This window comes from Aythya fuligula, chromosome 8 (assembly GCF_009819795.1).
Source record: "Aythya fuligula isolate bAytFul2 chromosome 8, bAytFul2.pri, whole genome shotgun sequence".
Taxonomy (NCBI): Eukaryota; Metazoa; Chordata; class Aves; order Anseriformes; family Anatidae; genus Aythya; species Aythya fuligula.
In genome coordinates this window covers 9,615,580-9,635,963 of record NC_045566.1, presented here as the reverse complement: position 1 = coordinate 9,635,963, position 20,384 = coordinate 9,615,580, and the positions used below count along the sequence as shown (strand labels likewise).

Sequence of the window (20,384 nt, the reverse complement as noted above, 5' to 3'; positions counted from 1 at the left end):
CTTAACACATGTAAATCTGCAATAACACTGGAAGCTGTGCTAGGATTATTTTGGGCTTGTAAATTTAGAGGCAAATTAATGAGCTGAACTCAGGTGTGCTTTTGTAGGCAATGAGTGATTTTACAGGATCGCTTTTAATTCTTTTAGTAATCCTTTGTTCTGGCTGCTGAAGTTGCATTTCTCTTGTGAGACTTGGGTGAGTCACACAGCCTGCAGGTGTGTCGTGGCCAGGGTGGCTGAGAGCAAACATTAATATCTAAATACGGATTAAGGAGTTAAACGTTTAAACAAATAAGCTAAGAATTTTCTTGACGGAGAAAGTGCGGTATGCCAAACAGAGTATAGGTAGAAGGTGGCTATTGAAAAGTTAAATCTCGAGTCTTTCTTTGCAAGCTATTCAGGATATTTCTTCAGAGAAGGTCACTAAACTTACAGCTTTTTAGCTTTTTAGCTTTTTCCGTGTAGTGTGGTTCCTCTCAATCAAAAGTACAAAAAGTTTTATTAATGTTCTTATCTTGTTAATGGGGAGATAATGAAAATTAAGAGTTTAAAGGTATATGATCTATACTCTTTGTACCAAATATCCTCTAACATACGAGTTAAACAGCTCAGAACCATAACTTCCACTCTGAGAAAAGCCATTGGATTGGGGCTGATGGTTAGCAGAATGGGATAGGCAAAAGAAAAACACGAGAAAATTGTTGAAAAACAGCTGCGAGAAAATTTATACAGATACGTGGCTGTTTTTTTTTTTTGGTGTTTGCACCGCTTCGGTACCTCATTTTTTAGATGTTGTAGAAGTTGGCTGGTATTGTGGTGTACACTTGGCATGCTGCTTTTCTTTCCAGTGCATATCGCTTTTTGTAGGTTGTGTGAGGTGTGTACCAGAGAAGCATGGGCGTAGGCTCTGGTATTCCAGTGTTTCCACAGTACCTTAAAGACATTGAATTGAAAACAATGCATTAAAGACTTTTTGAAATAAAGCCATTGTGTGCTCACTACCCAGAAGCTATTATCAGCTGAATGCTTTAAGCATGTATTGAATTGAACCCAGAAGTATGAACAGGGACATTGATGAGATCACCTATTGTGTAATCTATCAGTTTCAGGCAAAATCCCATTCTCAATCCTGTTTGGAGAAAAGAACTGTTCAGTGACAATTTCTGATGAAGTGCAAGTCTTGCAAATTTCCTACTTACCCACAGGTACAAACTGGAATATTCCTTAAATTCTGCCTTTGATGCCAATATCTGGATGAGCCAAAACCTTGCAATTTCATCCGAAAGGCTTGTAGGCTTAAAGATGAAGAGACCTGTATGCTTCATAGTGCGGAAGAGTAATGGCAGTACAGACCATCCAGAATACCTAAGAGTCTTTTCCCGGTGATGAAGTCATTGTTTGTTTTAATTTGAAGTATTGTAAAGGACAGAAGACAGAAGTTTTAGGGATTGATTAATATCTTTTGTCTTCATTTATTTTCAAGAGAGTCCATATTTATAATTTAAATGCAACAGAGAGAAAATCCTAGCCAGAACATGTCCTCATAATAGAATCAGCTGTTTCTGTCAGTCCATTACAGAGCCCACTAATCACCCATCAGAACTAAAAGTCATTAGGTACAGTCTGCAGTTTCTCAAATCTGTGCTTTGGGAGCGCGTGTCTGTATTTTACCAGTCCTGTAATTGGGGATGAATTTTCCTTTGCTCTGAAACAGATCTCTTGGCACTGAGTAGGTCTGAAATATCCAACTGTAATAAATGTAAAGTTGTTCAGAAACAAATTTATGAAAGATCACATGGGTTTTCATACAAAAAATCACTGAGATCCAAAAACCTGAATTAACGTGACATTGGCACAATTTGTGATATTCCTGAAGGACAGGCCTGGATGTGGTCATTTAAAAATACGCTGAGGGAAGAGGTCAGCCAGAGCCTATGATTCCCAGCTCTGCTGGCTTTCATTTTGAAAGCAGTAGCTGTTGCTTTCCCAAGATGTGTTTTGCCCCCTCTAAGCCTGAGGATTGTCTTGCCTACACCAGTACAAACCTTTCACTACGCTCAGTTTGATCCGTGAATTAATCTTGGGTTTGGCCTAGCTCTACTTTGCAGGTTTGCATTTTATCTTTCACCTTCAGAGTCTTGTCACATATGAACATGACAGGGAGTGTTGTTCCCTTGAAATTAAGGTAGCTTAAGATTGTCATTTAAAATTAGGATAAGGTTGGTGGTTGTTACAGTTATTTACCTGATCAAAATTAAGAGGAGTATTTAATTGCCATTAAAAAAAATCTTTATGGTAATTTTTGTTCTGAAGCAAATAAAACATCTGTTTAAAAGTATGTGTGAAAGCAGATAGGAGAGCCTGTTTCACTTTAATGAGTGTTTTTCACTGAAAATATTGTTTTCCAGAATGAATTGTAAGAAGGTCATTGTGGCAATGCTTTGTGTTGTTAACTCTGAAGTGAGTCACGCTAAGCATACAACCACCTCATATTTCCAGGGGGTTAATCTCTTCCCATATACATAATCCAAATACAAAACTTCTGTGGCTATTTGTTTTGCTGTAAATATTATCTGGGAATGAAGCAATAGAGCCCTTTCTTTCATCGCTCCTGTGAAGGAGTTACGTTTCAGGTTGGCTGCAATTTGAAGCCCAGTGGACATGAGCAGTATTGTGCCTTTCACTAAGGAGGGCAAAAACAGAAGTTAGACTTCTTTTGGCTTCTTAAAGACATAAATACTTGCAGGCACCTGCCTATTCCAAATTTTCCTATGGTGCCCAGTACATGGGTTTCTTCATAAAGCTGGTGATTGTCTGTAACCGGTCCTTTGCAAAAACCATCAAAAGTCCTTTTGCCTGTCTCTCCTTCCCAGCTTCTGTTGAGAAGCAGTGATTCGAGAGGGGTAAGCTGAAGTGCCTCGTGCAGACTAGCTAAGCAATGAAAAATTACATCTGCTTGTTCTGTAAATAATGTCCATTCAGAGCAGATGTAATTAACTACTAAACTTAATGGATGCCTCGTGAGGTTACAGATGCTATCAGTCATACACTGGATGAAGGCAAGGGAGCTTTATATGCTTGGAATTCCTTTTAGGGCTAATTACTAAATATCTTTAAAATTGATTGCTTATGCTTCCAATTTCTGAGAGTGTTTTCACATGATCTATATGGAACAGACTTGGTGCAGCTTTAGGGCAGGATGGGAGACGCCTCCATTGTTGAGGCTTTTTGGGGAATGGAGAAGTTTCTCTTCCCTAGGACTTTTTCCTAGAGGTTTACCATTAAGAAACTTGCTCTTATTTCAAGGGCTGCTAAGCTGGGATCCAATACAGATTTCATTTTTGTCTAAATTAGTTGAGAAATATGCTGTTGTAAAGATAAATTCCTGGTGATGTGTCAGAAGTCTTAGCTTAACTTGACAAAGCAAATGGAGACGTGCAGAACGCCTCTCAAGAAAAAAGAACTAACTTCATTTCTGCCTGTCTGCTTCCCAAATACTCTGACTGGGGAGTCAGCGAGAAACCCGACAGAATAAACAGGGCTCATGACTGTTATGAGATGCCTGATGATAACGTTGGTATGGAGCTGACAACGTGCCTTTTCTTTCCAGCTGCTGTCAGAGATTCTCTCAACCTCCGTATTTCAATATAATTTTCTTTGTAACCTTTGGTTTTTGTTCACAGCACGTATTATTACCAGTGCACTGAATTGATATGAGCTGGTGAGTAGGTCGGGTTTTCAGATGAGATGCCCATTGTTTTATACAACTTTTATGGAGGGTAAACCTTCAACTCACCAAAATTATGCTGGGCTTGAGTATACTGAGTTGTAAAATCAACAAAAGATGCTTAAAGATTTTAAGTAAAGTTAGTGGTCAGTAGCCTTGATGTCAGCTGTCGGTTCTTTTAGAAGCAACCTTTTAAGGAGTAGACGTGTGTATAGTAGAAATGACAATTGACTTAATCATGGATTAATATTAGTACGAGCCAACAAGGGAGAGAATAAAAGTGGGTTTGTTTATTTGTAATGCTCCTGGCATTTTTAGCAGCTGTGGCTGTTTCCTTGTGATCATTGCATGCCCAGTCTTGAAGGAATTTTTGGTGCAAGTCAAGACAGAGTAATTTAAAGAGCAGTTTCTAACAATAGCGTTACAAATGCAGTCCTGTATGCCTCTGAGATGTCACTCTTCTTTTCTGCATTTTCCAAAATTTTGTAGAGTATGACCTTTTGACTTAAATTTCTGGAACTGGTGCAGTCTGGCAAATAGAAAGAGGGTTTTGAACAGTTGCTCCCCTTGTTTTGGACGTCTGTTCAGTGCTGGGCAGCCTGTTCCACACACCGGGTAGATCAGTAATCTGCTCCGTGGCCTTGGAAAAGTAGAATTAAGTAATGAGGAAGATTAATGAGCTGTCGGAGCTGTGTGCTTTATTCCCTCTCAATATTGCCTCTCCCTTAGGCTAATTTGTACAAAAATAAAATGTATATAACAAACCATTTGTGAAATACCTTATTTCTCAGGTTTTAAAGTATAACCTGCCTTTTATTTACATGGGACTACCTCGTGTCTCACCTTTTCTGTAGTTCATCCGTACATTTTGGGTGGCTTGATTATTTAAAGGATTTAGTTACCATCTTGGTTTTCCGAAGCTATTGTTGTTGAGATTTATATATTGACTGTTGTGACAGCAAACACGCCTTCTACTCTGCTGTTATTCTATGCTTCTGCATCATCTACAATTCTTTGGGCTACAAAATATACATCTTTAAATTTACTTTTTGATGCAAATGAAGTTACTCTTAAAAACAGCATCTTTTATATGCTACATATTATTTTAAAGTAACTTTGACAAAAGTAGTTGAAGAGAGCTGCTGTTATAGTGGCTTTTTGTTGGTGTTTTTGTTTTAGCCTTGAGGAAAACAATGAAGTTGATAGTAAATTAGTTTGCTGACATTTTAGGGCTGAACGGCTGAGTTACTGTACCCACTCTTCTTAATTTGACCAGGGTTCTCAGGTGTCTTTGATTTTCAGAAACCATTCACTGTTTAACCTCAGCTAAAAAGCTTGGGATCAAATATGAAACTGCCTATTTTCTTTAGAGTGGAAAGAAAGGCTGCTGCTTTATTGATAGCATGAAATTAGACTGACCCCGTGCTCTTCATCCCAAATAAGAGATAGGAATGAATCCTGCGGAGGAAATGAGACTTGGAGAATTGCAAGTCATTCATTGTTCTGCTTAGCGAGTGATGTGTACCACCCTGTCCTTGGCTGAAAACGCCTACTCTGCACATTATCGGGAGCTCAGCTGTGGCAGCTGCCCTGTTCCTGGGGCTGGGCAGCTCACCCACTTGGGAATGTGGTTTGCATGCATCATTTTTATTGTCATCTGCCTATCCAGGCCATGATGTACGGTTTCAGATGCGTTTGTTGCCATGAGTGGGTTCAGTCAGGCCTGTGGTGTACTGTGCAATGTTATATTTTGGGCTTCAAAACATGATGTAATGTACATAAGATGGAGTAGACACTCCAGCTCACTTAAAAAATAACTATTTATATACATATACACACACCCGCACAGAGGAGGAGGGGAGACACTGAAAATATTCTGAGAAAAGTGTGAATTCTTGTCTATTTTGAGATGTATTCTGTAATTATTCTAGGTCAAGTAACCAATAGTCTTAATCTTATGAAAAGCCCTGAGGTTAAGTGATCTGAAAGGTTAGTGGGCAACTTTTGGAGCCATATATTCTCGAGAGGTTAATGCACAGATGTGACCTGGACCCTTAGCTTTACCTACAAAGGAAGAACTTTGTGTTACCCAGGCAGGGGGGCTCATGGGGACGATGAAATAATTTACTGTATTTGAGAATTTTGCTTAATGTTTAAAGGGGCTTTTATCTTTATTTTCCTCTGCACTAAGTATAATTTGAAATAAACCCAATGGCTTTTTTTGCTGCCTAGCAAGGGAGTTCTACCTGAAGAGAGGAAAAGGCCAGAAGATGCTACAAACATTAAATGCATCATTGGCTGATTCTTGACCCATTGGTCTGAAGACTGATATAAAGTGTTTATTTAGAGAAATGGGGTGTCATCTGTCAGCCACACAGCTGTGTGTGTTTTTTTCCCCCCACAGTTGTTTTTATGTGTTAATGTGCTTTGTAAATGATATTTCTACTGACAGATAACTTCTGTTGAGGTAGGGAACTAATCCAAAGAATATGTTTTGTTTCTTTTGAATTTGTAGGGTATTTTAAAATAGCCCTGGGTGAACAGGTATACCAGTAACTGTTCTAGTGCCGTGCACATTGTCCTGAAGGATCTGGCATCTGTGGCAATGAAGGTGAGATTTCTTAGGAAAGGGCCATTCCAGGAGGTTTGACTAGTACTGGGAATATGGGAAGATGTGTACCACCAGCTTGGCAGTTCAGGATTTGTGCAATTCCAGGTATAAATTCTGTACTGGGTTGAAAAGAATCTGGGAATTAAACTCAGTGCCCTCCCTATATTTTGAATGATAGTAGAAAGTGTTTGGGTATTCATTTTCTGTATTTTAAATATCTGTAGTTAAGCGGATGATTTAACAACATGTTTCTGAATTTAGTTTCTAAAAAGACCATATATGATAGAAAATAATATCTGCAGTGTATTTCATAGGTTGATCTGATGTTCAATACAGATATGGTTTTAGCGTTACTGTTTGAAATTCTTTGCTGATGAGTTTGGCAAACAATTTTAGATGTAATCATTACATGAGAGAGAAACCGAGAAATACTGGTTTCAATAACCATTTACAATGATATGGTAAAAGGAAGGAAATTATTTTTCTTGACAGATTCTGATAGGAGAAAGAGAAGCTTAGCGTGGGGTGGTTTATTTTTAATCACCATGAAAAATTCTTTCCTGTTAATCTGATGGATGGATTACAGTTTGTCCTTGCCTGGCCAGGTTGTATTTTCCATCAGAACTGGAGATTCTAACCCTCATTATATCATTTCTGTAATGCAAATGGTTATGTATAGAAAGAGATTTAATTAATCCCCTGCTGGTTGGTAGATACCCTAAAGCAAACATAGTCAGCAAAGGAAAAAAAAAAAATTAAAACATGAGTGCATGGTACTAGGTCAATGAGTGTCAGTGGAATTTCATCATCTGTGAAATATTAACTTATTAACTGAAATGTATTTACTGTTAGAGCTGTAAAAATATTTGCCTATTGTCCCAACTGGTATGATAGTGAGCTACCAGGCAAGAAAGCCAAGGTCAAAGGGAATCTCAGGAATCATGCTGTCTGCTCTGGCAAAAATACGGAACATCCTGAAGGTAGCGGTGGGCCTCGCTGTAATTTGAAAGGACTACATTTAAGCTGCCATCAGTGCAGGCTCCAGCATCCAACTTTGCCTGTGGGTCTGTGCCATATGTGCAGTTACATATTCAAGGACAAATTACAAGATTGAGAGAAAGTGACAATTTTGAGTGATGGGCTCCTGTTTTCTTCACGCTTTTATAACATATCTGTTTAAAAGATATGGGTTGTCTTGTAGGTCAATGAACAAATAGATTTCCAGACTTTAGTTCCATTTACATGGTGCATATAAATGTATGCAAAAAGCCAGCACTCGTTCTGTTCTGTGAAACAATTTTGTTTTAAAACAGTTTCTGTATACAAGAGGTCACTATAGAATACATTTTCGGATATATACACTAAACTATATATTATGTAAACAAAAAAAACCTCTTAAAATGGCAAATATATTTTCTGTTTTAGCTTCAGGCTTGCTGCCTGAAAAATAATAGTGCCAATGAGGATCTAGTTTTATTGTGAAACCTGAACTGCAGTGTGTTACAGCCTCTAACAGGTTTTATATCTACATTATTTGAGATGGTAAGATAGGAGGAAACAAATATAAGGAACTCTTTTGAAGGAGGGTATCAGACCCAGCTTTTGATAATTCTGTGATGCCTTATTTCTTTCCCAAGATTCATTTTTAACTAGGTGTTGGAAAATCTTCTGCTTCTTTTGTCATGTAGAGATCAGGTTGCATGTTTAATAACTGTGCCTTGAAATACGGAACTGATGCAAAGATTAACTCAGAACAGCCTGTTGTTGTCGTTTGGGCACTGCAAGATTTAATATGCTTCTTATTTTTTAGTGACGTAGGATCTGTGAAAGTGGTTATTTGTTCCCACTTCCAAAACTTCCTTGTGAATAAAGTGGAACAATGTTTTAAAATATTCCTATGCTATATATCACTGCGTGTAAGTCAAATGTAAGAAGTGCAGCTCTACTTAGAGGGTTATTTTGTTAACCTACAGGGCAGGCAGCAAGGAGGCAGGCTGGAGTAATATTGGTGATGTGTACAGGGGCAGGCAGATAAAGTGCTGAGGGAAGCGGGTGTGCTGGTGGAAAAGGCCAGCCGAAATCCCCAATGTTCATGTGTCATTCTCACTGGAAGGGTGCTCCAGTATGGAAATGCCTTTAGGATTAAATAGCATGTTTACTTAAGGGGTTACATCTGCGCCTTGTAAATAGTTTTTTGGACCAAGCGATCACAGCTCAGCTCTCTTTTATTGGTTATCTTACGTCTTTAAATAGGATTTATTTTTAAAGGATGTAGGGACATGTAATGCCAGACTCCTCTGTGGAGTGGGTGGAAGCCAGTCAAATCACACCTCCTCCCTCATCATTTGGTATCTAAAACAGTCTGTATTATAAAACTGCTTCTGAGCAGAATTTTGCTTTTATAGGGTAGTTGTGAAATGCGGTTGGACTTTTCTCTTATATTTTGCGTAATTATTTAATCAGCGTTTTTGTAGAGCTACTTCACATATTTGCAATTACCCCATCATTTTTAGATTTCAACTCTCAATTGGTCCCGTTGCACGCATTAAACTGTTAAGCCATCTCAAGATCCAGCTGAGTCTCCCCCATGTGAACACGTCCTCTTCCCTGGTATGCATTTTCATTGTCCACTCCTGCCTTGGAGATCTGTGATGCTCTCCTGAGAGGCAGCAGCCCCTAGGAAGCGTCCTGAACCAGGGCATCAGTTCTGACTGCGGTCTGCTCCCTCCTTGTTGCCACCTCCAGGCATTGTCTGTCATCTTCTTTGCTGAGAGGTGTCTTTTGTAGACACCAACCCACTGGTGATTCAGGAGGAGCAAAGCTGATAATTCTGGTGCTCACTATCATGCAATTTCCAGCTCTGATGCTTTGGCCTCAGTTCCACCATTTCACGATTTAATTCAGAGGATATAAGCAGTGTTGCTACCAGATCTGCTTTGGAGAAGCAAAAGGAGGTGAAGAGCTGGGAGGGTGCGGGCTTGGTGCTTCTCCAGAGGGAAGGGAAAGTGCTGGGGCAGTGGGCACAGCTTGGTGCACGGCTGGCAGGGCTTTTGAAGGGGATTTTAAGACTAATGTGAGATGAGGCATAGTGGAACAACAGGTATAAAAATTGATTGCTTTGATTGTGCTGTTTGTTGTCTAGAGCACAGAGGTATTAAATTTGAACTACTGCCTATTGATCCCACAGCTGCACTGTATTTGTCAAGGTGGGGGTATGGAGTGAAAACGATTGCTACATGGATAGAATAATAGTTCACTCGCATTGAGATGTCATCTGGTGGTACTTTTTCTTCTTTATTTGGAAACTCAGTTGATCACAGATTTCAAAAAGATGATTTCATGACCATAGCCCAAATCCTTTTAACCTTGTGTATATTTATTCCAGAAGCAGCTATAATAGAGGGAGTGTTAAAGCTTTTATCATGCGAGTAAAACAAATGTGCAGTAGAGGAAAGAAAAGGCTCGTCCACTCCAATTACTGGATGAGGATTCCTGTGGTATTTTGTCTGTATGTCAGAGTCCCAATTACTGGAGCCTCGCTGCTACAAAGGAGTGTTATCTCTTTCAGCCCTCATGACCAGAGCACAGCTTGTAAACATGAACCTAAAGGCTCAAAAATTAGAAGGCAGATACAGAGACTTAAAGGTCGCTGTTTTCCTTTTTCAGCCAGTACCGTGAAATTTCAGAGCTGAGTGCATCCAGTTGGAGAATTTCTGGGGCAGGTTGTTTGGGAAGAAATGGAAGCACAGCGTTTGGCTCCAAGAGGCACGCCCTGCTAGGCACCTTTGTTCTGCTAGGTCTTCTTTAAAGGGGATAAATGAAAAACATCTGCCCACATGGTGCAGGAGAGATAATACATATATATGCATGTCTAGTGTACATAAACATAGCACAGTGTAAGGCACAGAATAATGATATGGATTTCTCCATTTGCAGTGGCAGGGAGCAGTCATCGCCATGTAGACTTCACAGTTGGAAACTTTAATTCTTTCGAACAAATGAGAGTGGAAGCAGTACCTTTCAGAATATAAAACATACAACCTGTTATCGATGCTAATGATTTATTATCTTACATACTTGAAATGTTTTGATTAGATCTTGACAAGTTTGTCTGATGACAGGAATTTATTTCTTGATGCTGTAAGCTGTCAGGCTTGTGATAATTCACACATGAAATTTGCTCGGTGCTGTTAAGCTGCAACGAAATCTCCAACTTTAGAGAACTCAGACTGGAAAATAAGAGGAGCAGGTTTTTGGACTTTTTTTTTTTTTTTTTTAGTTCTAGTAGCTGTGAATTTTTGGTACCTTTGAAAAACTTGAACTGGTGTCCTGTATATGACTTAGCAAAACAGTACTGATGGTTTGTCAGTAGCCTTATTAATCATTTAAATCTACGTCAATGCCGTATCTAAACATGGAGAAGTGGTTACCAAATTTTATGGATTTTTTTCCATTGACTGTCTTCAATATTCAGTGGAAAAAAAATATATATATATATATTTTTTTTTTTCTTTTGGGGGAAGAAAAATACATCACTTAGGTCAGCACCCTGGAAGCCAGGAACTGAACTTGGCCCCGTACTTGTCATTTTGGTGCGAAAAGCCGAAATTCAGCAGCCCCAGAACCTGCCTGGGGCCGCCTCTAAGGCCTCATTCAGGCGTCCTGCCCCCTGCCCACCGCTGGCACGGCACAGGCACAGCCTGCACTGGCTTTCCGAGGGGACTGACAAGGAAAGGGACTGATTTTCTCCTCGCCCCGGGTTTGGCTGAGGGAGGGCTCCGGGACCCCGCCGCGCTCCCGCTGCCCCCTGCCGCCCGCGGCCGCCTGCTGCCACCTGGTGGCGCCGGGCCGCGGGCTGCTGCGGGCTGCTGGCTGCCAGGGCTTGCAGCCGGGTTGCTGCTGGCTTACACAGAATCACAGCACAAAGTGAAACCCTTGCCTTGAAAGCCCAAGGCTTCCCTCGATCCTGCTGCTTGGGTGCAAACCGCTGTTTTCTCAAGGCCTTGTCCATTCGCTGATATGTAGGTGGGTAATACGTACTAGCATGTAAAATTAACTCTCCGTTTTCTTTCTGTTTTCCAGAAGGAGCTCAGTCTACCTAGAAGAGGAAGCTTGTAAGTAGAGCTATTCTTTATTTGATGCTTCTTTGTTTTGAACACATATAGCTGTTCCCTTGTGGAAGTCATATAAACAGGCAGCTAACTCTCTTTCCTCTGACAGAATCAGTCATACACATGGCAACAGCTTGCATTTCTCAGAGATTAAACCCCTGCTCATTTCCTTAAGTATAGTAGGAAAGATAGGAGTAGTGTAAGCTTACTTGTAATTACCAGCTTCAGTTGACCCCCATATGGAAGTAGCTGTGGTGTTGAGTGTTGCTTGCACTGACATCCCTCAAGTGACTCCACGGCAGTCACTTATTATTTATGTGATGAGGACAACTTCGATTGCTGCTCTTCAAACAGTCCAAGTGGACAGAAATCCCCATACGTATTCCTGGGTCAGGTGCTTGTGGAGCAGTCAGTGTAATCGAGATATTTTAATAAAGTAGCAAATGTTGGAAAAAGTAGGCTTTTAAAATTAAGTTTAAACAAATATATATATATATATTTCTGTTCTAGTACAAGGTGCTTAAAAATTTTAGCGAATGTTTCAGTGATAGTAGGAGAACTTAGCTGTTACTATACTTACAGATTTGTGGTGGAACAAATTGCATTATTGATTGCATTGTATAAAAGAGAAGGCATTTGAACTGGCTGCTGTTGCATTATGATTTAAAATTGCTTCCCAAAGCTTGTATACTAGACAAAGCTCACAAAAGCATATAACCTTTCTTCCTCAGGTTTCTGGTTTTAATGAGAAAAAACTTTCAATCTTTTAATGTGAGCTCTCTCCTTTGTATAAGAGGCAGCATTTGGAAAATGCTGTGTAGTGCCAGTAATTCAGTGCTGAACAATACAACGGATCAAAAGGGCTTTTTTTTTTTTTCTTTTAAATGGGGTATGACCAAACCTTTTTACTTAGTTCACATGACAGTGGTGAAACACTCAGTGAGTTAGGTAAAGAACATGAAACTCTGATAGCTTTTATTTATTTATTTATTTATTTATATATATATATCAGCATGCCTTAAAGGCTGGTTTAGCTATATTTGCTAGATTTGTAAGAATGGTGATGTTCAGGAGTTTAAGATTGTGAAGGTGCTTTGAAAAATTGCTGGAGTAGTGAGTTACCAACAGGGTTTTTGTTTGTTTATTTAATATAACTTAGATATTTTTATAACAAAAGTTTTGGAATTGAAATTGACGATGCCAGAGATTTTCCCTTCCCTCATTCAAGTTTGGAGGTGGGTATGACACTAAACTACACATACACTTACCTTTGAAATATTTGAGATGTAAATGAAATCCTTCAGATGTGTAACATTTTATTTAGTAGTAACTAAACTGAATGACTGAATGTTTTCTTTCTACACTGATTTAACACCTTTAGTTTTTATTACTATACTTTAGTTTTCTTCCACAAGTTAATGCCTTTTAAGCCATCATTATGTGAAGAAATTCAGCAACCTGTGTCGGGAAGATCCAGGCTATAAATTTTAAACAAGGTTGCAGCTACTAGTGAGACTAAAAGTCTAGGGAGAATTGAAATGTATTCGGTTAGTTGAACTTGTTATCTAGTTGATTATTTGTATTTTCTGGAATCATAGATTCTGTTGTCAATTCTACCAAATGATTTTTTTTTGTTTGTTTGAAAAGTATAACTATTTCAGAAGTCAGTAGTGCATTGTGGCTTATGCATATTTGTGTTGATGATAAGCATATGGGCTCGTTGAAGCAGGTCCTATGGAGTTGATTCAGATATTCCAGTATTAGAGTATTTGATTTAAAAAAATAAAATCCACTGTTAGTCTTTGAATCAGGAATCGTAGAAAATTATATCAAAAAAGGCAATAATTATGGTGTATGTGTGTATATATAAATAAAATAAACATATTTATGAATTTATTCAACCATTCTGTCGAAAAGGGTGGTCTAATAATGTGCACTTAAAATACATACTGTCGGCATTTCTCAGTTCTTTTGGAGGCTTTTCTTCTGCTTGAATCAACTTAATAGTGAACATCATATGAAAAATAAATTCTGAAAACAAAATTTATTTTGAAAAGGTATTCTACTGTGGCTAATGATAGGGATATTTATGGATGTAGCTAGGTCCTGAGTCATTGACTGTCGTTCATTGACTTTGCTTCACTGACAGGAGGAGAAGCAGAAATTGACAGATGGATGAAGCCTCTGGCTTGGAGCCAGAAATCCTCAAGAGGTGCATCCATTTTCTGCAGAAACTCCAGCCTTTGTAGCAGTTCAGGACTAATTGTATTATATAGAAATATATAGGCACTCAGCATTTCTCTGTGCGCTAGTCAGGAGGCTGGGATACATTAACTACTGTAAAAAGATCACATCTGGGGAGGAAGTCATTATTTCCCAGCAAACCAGAAGTGGAAGGAAGACTTGATTATTCACAGAATCACAGAAGGGTTGATGTTGGAACCCTGGAGGCTGGGTGGTCCAACCCCCTGCTCAAGCAGGGCGACTCAGAGCAGGCTGCTCAGGACCACGTCTGGGTAGCTTTTGAAGATCTCCAAGGACGGAGACTCCACAGCCTCTCTGGGCAACCCGTGCCAGTGCTCCCTCACCCACGCAGTGAAGAAGTGCTTCCTGATGTGTAGACAGAGCCTCCTGTGTTCCAGTTTGTTCCCTCTTGTCCTGGCACTGGGCACTAAGGACAAGAGCAGAAGAAAGAAGACTCTGTCTTCTTTGCCCCCTCCCTTCAGGTATTTATAGACATTAATAAGATCCCCCTGAGCCTCCTCCAGGCTGAGCAGTCCCATCTCGCTCAGCCTCTTGTCACAGGAGACGTGCTTCAGTCTTTTTGTCCTCTTGGTGGCCCTGTGTTGGATTCTCTCCAGTGCATGTTTGTCTCTCTCTTGTACTGGGGGCCTAGAACTGGATGCAGTACCCCAGGTGTGGCCTCACCAATGCTGAGCAGTGAGCTCTTCCTGACAACACTTCTTTTTCTTTATTTGACTTGTGGCTTCATATTTATCTGGGTCTGTATTAGTTGACTCTGGTTTTGTGCAGGAATTGATTGTAGGCATGGACAATGTTCCTACTCTTGCGTGCACAAAGGAAGAGAAGAGGAGTGAGATATCTCAGTATTTTGGCAGGAGAGAATGAGGAATTTTCCCACATAAAGAAGGTTATGTGTAAAAGCAGAACCAAATGAATGGTTGGATGGAGCTTGTGAAGTCTCTTGATTAGCAGTTCTTCTTCCATATGAGCAGAAGGGAACACAAACCCAACGTAAAAAGATGGTTTTGCCCTTGGAGGTGTTGCAGTCTAATCTTAAAATAATAACCACAGGGTGAGTAAGATGGGGGAACTGTGCGCAGGATGACATTAAGAGGAATGCCTGATTATCTAGATACCAATTTGTTGTCAGTATAACCTTCCACAGAAACACACAGACTTTAAGCACGTTTAAAACACTAAAAGAAATTATGCCCAACTGAGCTGTAGGCTGCAAAGAGGTTGAATAATGCAAGTATTAGAAGAGGAACAAGTAGTTGCATTCTGTCTCTGGTGTGGCTCAATAATCTGAGTTCAAAGTTTTCCTTTAATAAATTATGCATATAAATGTATTGGCTATGTTTTTCTGGTGCTTTGTTCACAAAAAATAATTACCATTTATGAATATTTTCTTTAATATCAAACAGTGAATGCAAAGCGATAGACCCAAACTTTGATCTCCTTCCTATTAGCGGAAGCGGTTTAATTACTTGCAGCCATTACCCTGCTCTGTTTTTTGTTTTTTGTTTTTTGTTTTGGTGCCACGGTGTGTACAGAGATGAGTTTTTGTACCGATGGATGCAGCTTTCAGATGGTTTTGATGTGCACCTGCACGTGAAGTGCACTAGAGACATTCCAGACTTGAAAGACAAAGGTGAGGACCGCGCAGCAAGACGAGGCTGATGATGAAGTGCTCGTGCTCGTGTGCGTAAGAGCAACGCCACTTCCAAGAAAGCAGGCTGTAAAGTGCAGATTTTCTTTGTGATTGCAGGATATACAACACAATAGTGCAGCTCACTATTTCTTCTGATTGCCTCCCAGCTAATCAGCAGTCACTAAATCTAGTTGGGGATGCATTTGAGCCATCTGGTCTCTTGTTCGCTATCCCATTTTTAATAAATCCACTTGTATATAACATGAACTTTATTGACCTGCTCAATAAAGGTTTCTTATGAACAGCATAGGTTTGTTTGAACTCCTCGTGTTCTCTTAGGTAGGTTTACTGGATTGGATTGCTGTGATCTTTGTCCTGTCCAAACATAACACTTTATAAAAAGAAAATATCGCTTTCCCAGTTTATATCTACATCAATAGTAATTTCCTCAGCAAAGTAAACTTGTGACACCGGTTTTAATTTCAGATGCAAGACTTTTTAATTTTTTTTTCCTGTCATCAAACATCTGTATTAAATACAGTTTTTCTTTTAAAGTGCGTGCCTGAGGGACAAAGAACTTGGTGACGTAAGAAGCATTAAAAATAATTGTAATCTAGAACATATCCAGTGAAAATAGTTGTTTCACCAAAAAATCCCACGTTTTTGATGGTACCAAGTCTCTGTGGCTCTAGACATTTTGTAGTTTCATTAAACAACTCTTCATAATAATGTGTTAAATTTACCCAGCTTCTTGTTGGTAAAATAACGCATAAACACACCAAGGCATTGCTTTGGGAGGATGTGCTGAATACCACTTTATACCAGTTTCTTTTTAAACTGTAATGCTTGGACCTTGGAAACAACACCAGATTTGATAGCAGGAAAAAAACCCACCCTGAGCTTTAATGCTGGTTTATGTCCTTTATCCTGCCGTGCTCAGGTGCCATGGGAATTTCCTCCCTATCTGCAGAGAAATGGAGTATATCATCCAGTTTCTGTTCATCTTGGAGGGTAAGCATTTCTGCTGGGGATCGATGGCATTGCCCTGCTAGGAGCAAGCACTGTGCTTCGAGTGAGGACAAGAAATGGGGAAAGAAATGGTTCTGGAAAGGAGTTATGCTACTTGTGCACACTGTACTGTCTTGGCTCCGGAAACAGAGTAAGAAATAATGCCTTCGCTGAGTGCTTTCTGCCTGTGATATCTTTATAGTTGAGGAGAGAGAGAGGTGCTATATTCCAACTGCTCCATCCTCTGAGCTGTGCTGGAGCAGCTCACAGGCAGTAGATCAAAAATAACCCGGTGCTCCTAAACTGATATGTGGGGCTGGCTCTGGAGGAGGAACGTGCCGAATTCCTCCTGCAGGACTCTGCAGGAACATTGCTGTTTGTACCTTAGGCTTTAAAAATAATTTGGAAGTGTTGTTTTTATAAATGAAGTGAATTAGTGAATATGGAGGATTTTAGTGTTCTGCGTATGTTATAATCTCAGAGATGAGTTTATGGAGGGTTTTTGCCAAGGATTTCAAAGCGAGAAAAGTTTTTTGTGCAGCTTTTGTTATCAAATTTCCACTCTTTAATCCAAATACTCATTTAATAAGTAAAATAAAATTATACACGAGAAACATCAAATTCGTGTTTGTACTTTTTACTGCTTGCTGCGCTTTCTTACCTTGGAGGCGGTGTGGGGGTGGCTCTGGGTGTTGAAGGAACAACCACCCAAGAAAGGAAAGTCACTCGGGCACCCTGGGGTTGACTTTTGAGACCGACAATTTGTTTCCCGGGTGGGACGTGGCTGTCGAGAGGTTGTGAGCTTGTGCGGGGCACTCCTGCTACGATGTGAATCATGGGAGGGGCTGCAGATAAGGGCTGTCATCTGCAATCTGGCTTGATTGACGAGCGCTTCAGAGCAGCAGCGGGCTTCACATGCCTAAATAGGGTCTTTAAGAGAATTGCTGTATTTTGGAGAGCCTTTAAAGTGTTACATATTTGGGAATTTTATTTGGAAAGTGAACTTTTGGACAAATAACAGTTTAGGAACACTTGGCATTACTTTATGGCGGTTTCCGTAATAGCGTGGTATTGATTTGGAGGTGATTGCAATTACCATTTGCAAACAAAAACTGCAAGACTTGCATTGTACCAGTAACATTGTATCCCACGGAAGGCGATTCCCTGCCCCTGCCCTCCTCCAGCGCCTGGCCGCAGCGACTGCTGCTTCTGTGCTGCTCTCGTTTCAGTGCCAGAATCCATGAAATTTGCAGCTGAAACGTGGCCCGGTAGCTGCCTGAGGATGTTGTAAGAATAAAGTTGTGCGTGTTCTTAAGTGGATTGATTTCCGAAAAGGGCCGGTTCACGTGTTTGCTCGGCGGTCGAGAACAGCTGCTCCGTGTGCCGCGGATGACTCTGCAAGGGCTTTGGGTGGAAGCGGTGACTCTATTCCTATCGCAGTGTGAGGTTGCCAGCTGCTATGTGAGATTTCTGCCAGAATCCTTTCAAGTGTGCCATCGCTCCCGTTGGCTTTTACGCCTTCCTTTTGATTTGGTGCGAGCGACTGCTCCTGCTCCTTGAAGCCCAGGAAAAGTTTGCCTCTGATTTGCTGAGCGCTAAGCCCGAGCGTGGCAGGAGCACGCTGCTGTCTGCCTGGCAGGTCAGGTCGTTGGTTTGTCTCTCTGACTTTTCTGTGCCTTCGTTGCGTACTGGTGGGCTTCGTTTCCGTTCTCTGGATGCTATAAATAGACTTGTAGAAGATTTTTTTTTTTAATATATAAATAATGACGCTTTTGACACGAGCCGTGTGATTAATCTGGACCATTACCGAACTCCTAAGGTCTCTGTGACACTGGGGGTACGCGAAGAGCTTGGGATTGCACTGATTGTTCTCTGCTCTGTGTTGGAGTGATAAGAGTGGGCTCTCCTTTCTGGCTTTAAGCCTCTTATTCTGGGAAGGAACATAGTGTATCATCAGCACAATGATGAAACGGAGGAAACAGAGGCTTGGAGCCCCATCTCTGCGGATCCAGTAAGGACTGTTGTGAAAAATAAATTTCATTTAAACATTTCAAATGCAAACTATGAAGAAAACAAGCTAGAATATTCTGTGCCAATAAACGTTGCTTTTATTTGTTAGAACTTTATCTGTCACGCTTATGTGGCTGTACACAAAATTTCATTTTGAGAACTTTAAACTTTTATTTCTGTGGAGCATTTACCATAAAGTATAGCCTAAAAAAGAGCAATATTTCTATGTTTTTAAATAGCGTACATTGTGGTTAAGTTTTATACCTAGCATTAATTTAGTTAAACTAAATGTTTGTAACTGTCTTTCTAGTTAGATCACTCTTATAAATATAAAAAGTGCTTCTAATAATCTGCCAGAAAGCTGTCACAGGGCTCCACTCTAATGAAACCTTTGCTACCTTTGCCATCTTCTTAAAGTTTTCAAATGTGTTCTTAATTTAAATTTGAAGCAAAAAAAAAAATCTTTATTTACATTGCCACATATTCCTACAAATGAATTCCTTTTTAGTACTGCAGCCTTTGGAAATGCTTTGAAATCTGCTATAGAAAATTGCTATTTATGATGTTGGTAATGATGTTGATTATTATCTCTACTAGTTAAAATGAAGGAAGCTGTATATTTAATGCTATATGTATATGTAGGGGAAGTTAAATGAATCTGTCACACAGTGAAGGGAGGAGCAGGGTAAGAGGCAGGCTTAACCTTTTGTGTCTGCAGACTGTAAAGCTCATCAGCTGTTTAAGCAGAGGTTGCTAGTGGGGAGGATTTCCAATATGTAAAGGTTGCTTACTGATAAGAAGTATTTGGATTCAGAAGGAAATTAAAAGCAGGGAACATTAACAGACATGGTTGACTTCAGGACTTCCAATATAGCATGTCTGAATACCAAACAAAAGCTGAAGCACATCCCAGATTTACCTTTTGCTTGGGAAAGCTTATGTTTAAGTACAACAAATAGAAACTTCTTTCATCGCTCAATCAAAATCAGTTATAGTTGTAAAAATATGGTGGCACTAGGCTGTGTTTTAAAACATAAACACGGTAAGCATAGCATGGGACTGCATTGTTAAGCATTGTCCAAATTTTAAAAAGGAAAAGGCTGAATGTGCAGTGATACCAGAGAGCATACATGTGGACAATACCCTGTGCAGTTTGTGACTCCCTACATATAGGGATGTACACGGTACATTTAAGCATTGAGTTTTGAGGATTAGATCTAAGAACTTTGCATTTTCTGGTACTGATCATAGGTGAATCTAGATGTTAAATACTTAATATATTTCCTTTTGCAATTTCTGTAACGTTGCGTGGTTGGAACATAGTTATGTGCAAAGCCCAAAGGACTCCAACTGGAGATGATGTATTTGTGGGTCACATTGATTATTCTATTTGGATTCCCTGTGCTGAAAAAATAAGAGTGGTTATATCACCACTTAGGAAGCAAAATGTCACTTGTCAGGCAAACCAGGTAATAAGCTGTATAATTTTTCCAGAGGGATGGTTGTACTAAAACACTTGGTTTAATTTTTTTCAAATAACCCCTTGAAGGGTTGAGCTCATCAGTGGTGCAACACTGCCCTAAAACTTGGTGACAGCCTGAAGTTATGAACTTACAGCCGATATGTTCAGCTGATACAGATTCAACATAGGAGTATATTCAGTATGTGCTTATCTCTTATCTGAAAACTCAAAACCTGTTTTCTTGTCCCTGTATAAGAATCTGGGCAAAAGGCTTTCATAGTGTATGTTTATTTCATAATACATTATTTTGGTTACCCATGATTTCTTTATAATACCAATATTTGTAAGTTAACTTTTACTTTATTTCTAGTGAAGGACATCTCATCGTGTATAGTTCAATACAGTAGGTGTAAAAACTTTTTTACATTTATATACAAGTCTGTTTGCAGCTTCTTGAAAAGCAGCTACTTAGAGAAATTTTCTGTGCTCTCTGCTTGTAAGAATACTTGTTGGCTGCTAACTCTACAAAAGCAGGATAGTTCGCAGAGCTGAGCACAGAG

General features: G+C 39.8%; 1 protein-coding gene across 7 annotated transcripts in view; it reads left to right on the top strand.

The window, feature by feature from the left end:
- The window catches only part of MAST2 (microtubule associated serine/threonine kinase 2), a 185,671-nt gene that overhangs the window by 69,559 nt on the left and 95,728 nt on the right, over positions 1-20,384 (top strand). For 5 of the 7 annotated variants that reach the window (XM_032192579.1, XM_032192578.1, XM_032192580.1 and 2 more), the window contains one exon: positions 11,421-11,452. In XM_032192579.1, coding sequence (XP_032048470.1) covers positions 11,421-11,452 — 32 coding nt within the window. Of the gene's footprint in view, positions 1-11,420; positions 11,453-17,979; positions 18,364-20,384 lie in introns of those variants that run through there. The other 2 variants (XM_032192583.1, XM_032192586.1) reach the window with 2 other exon arrangements.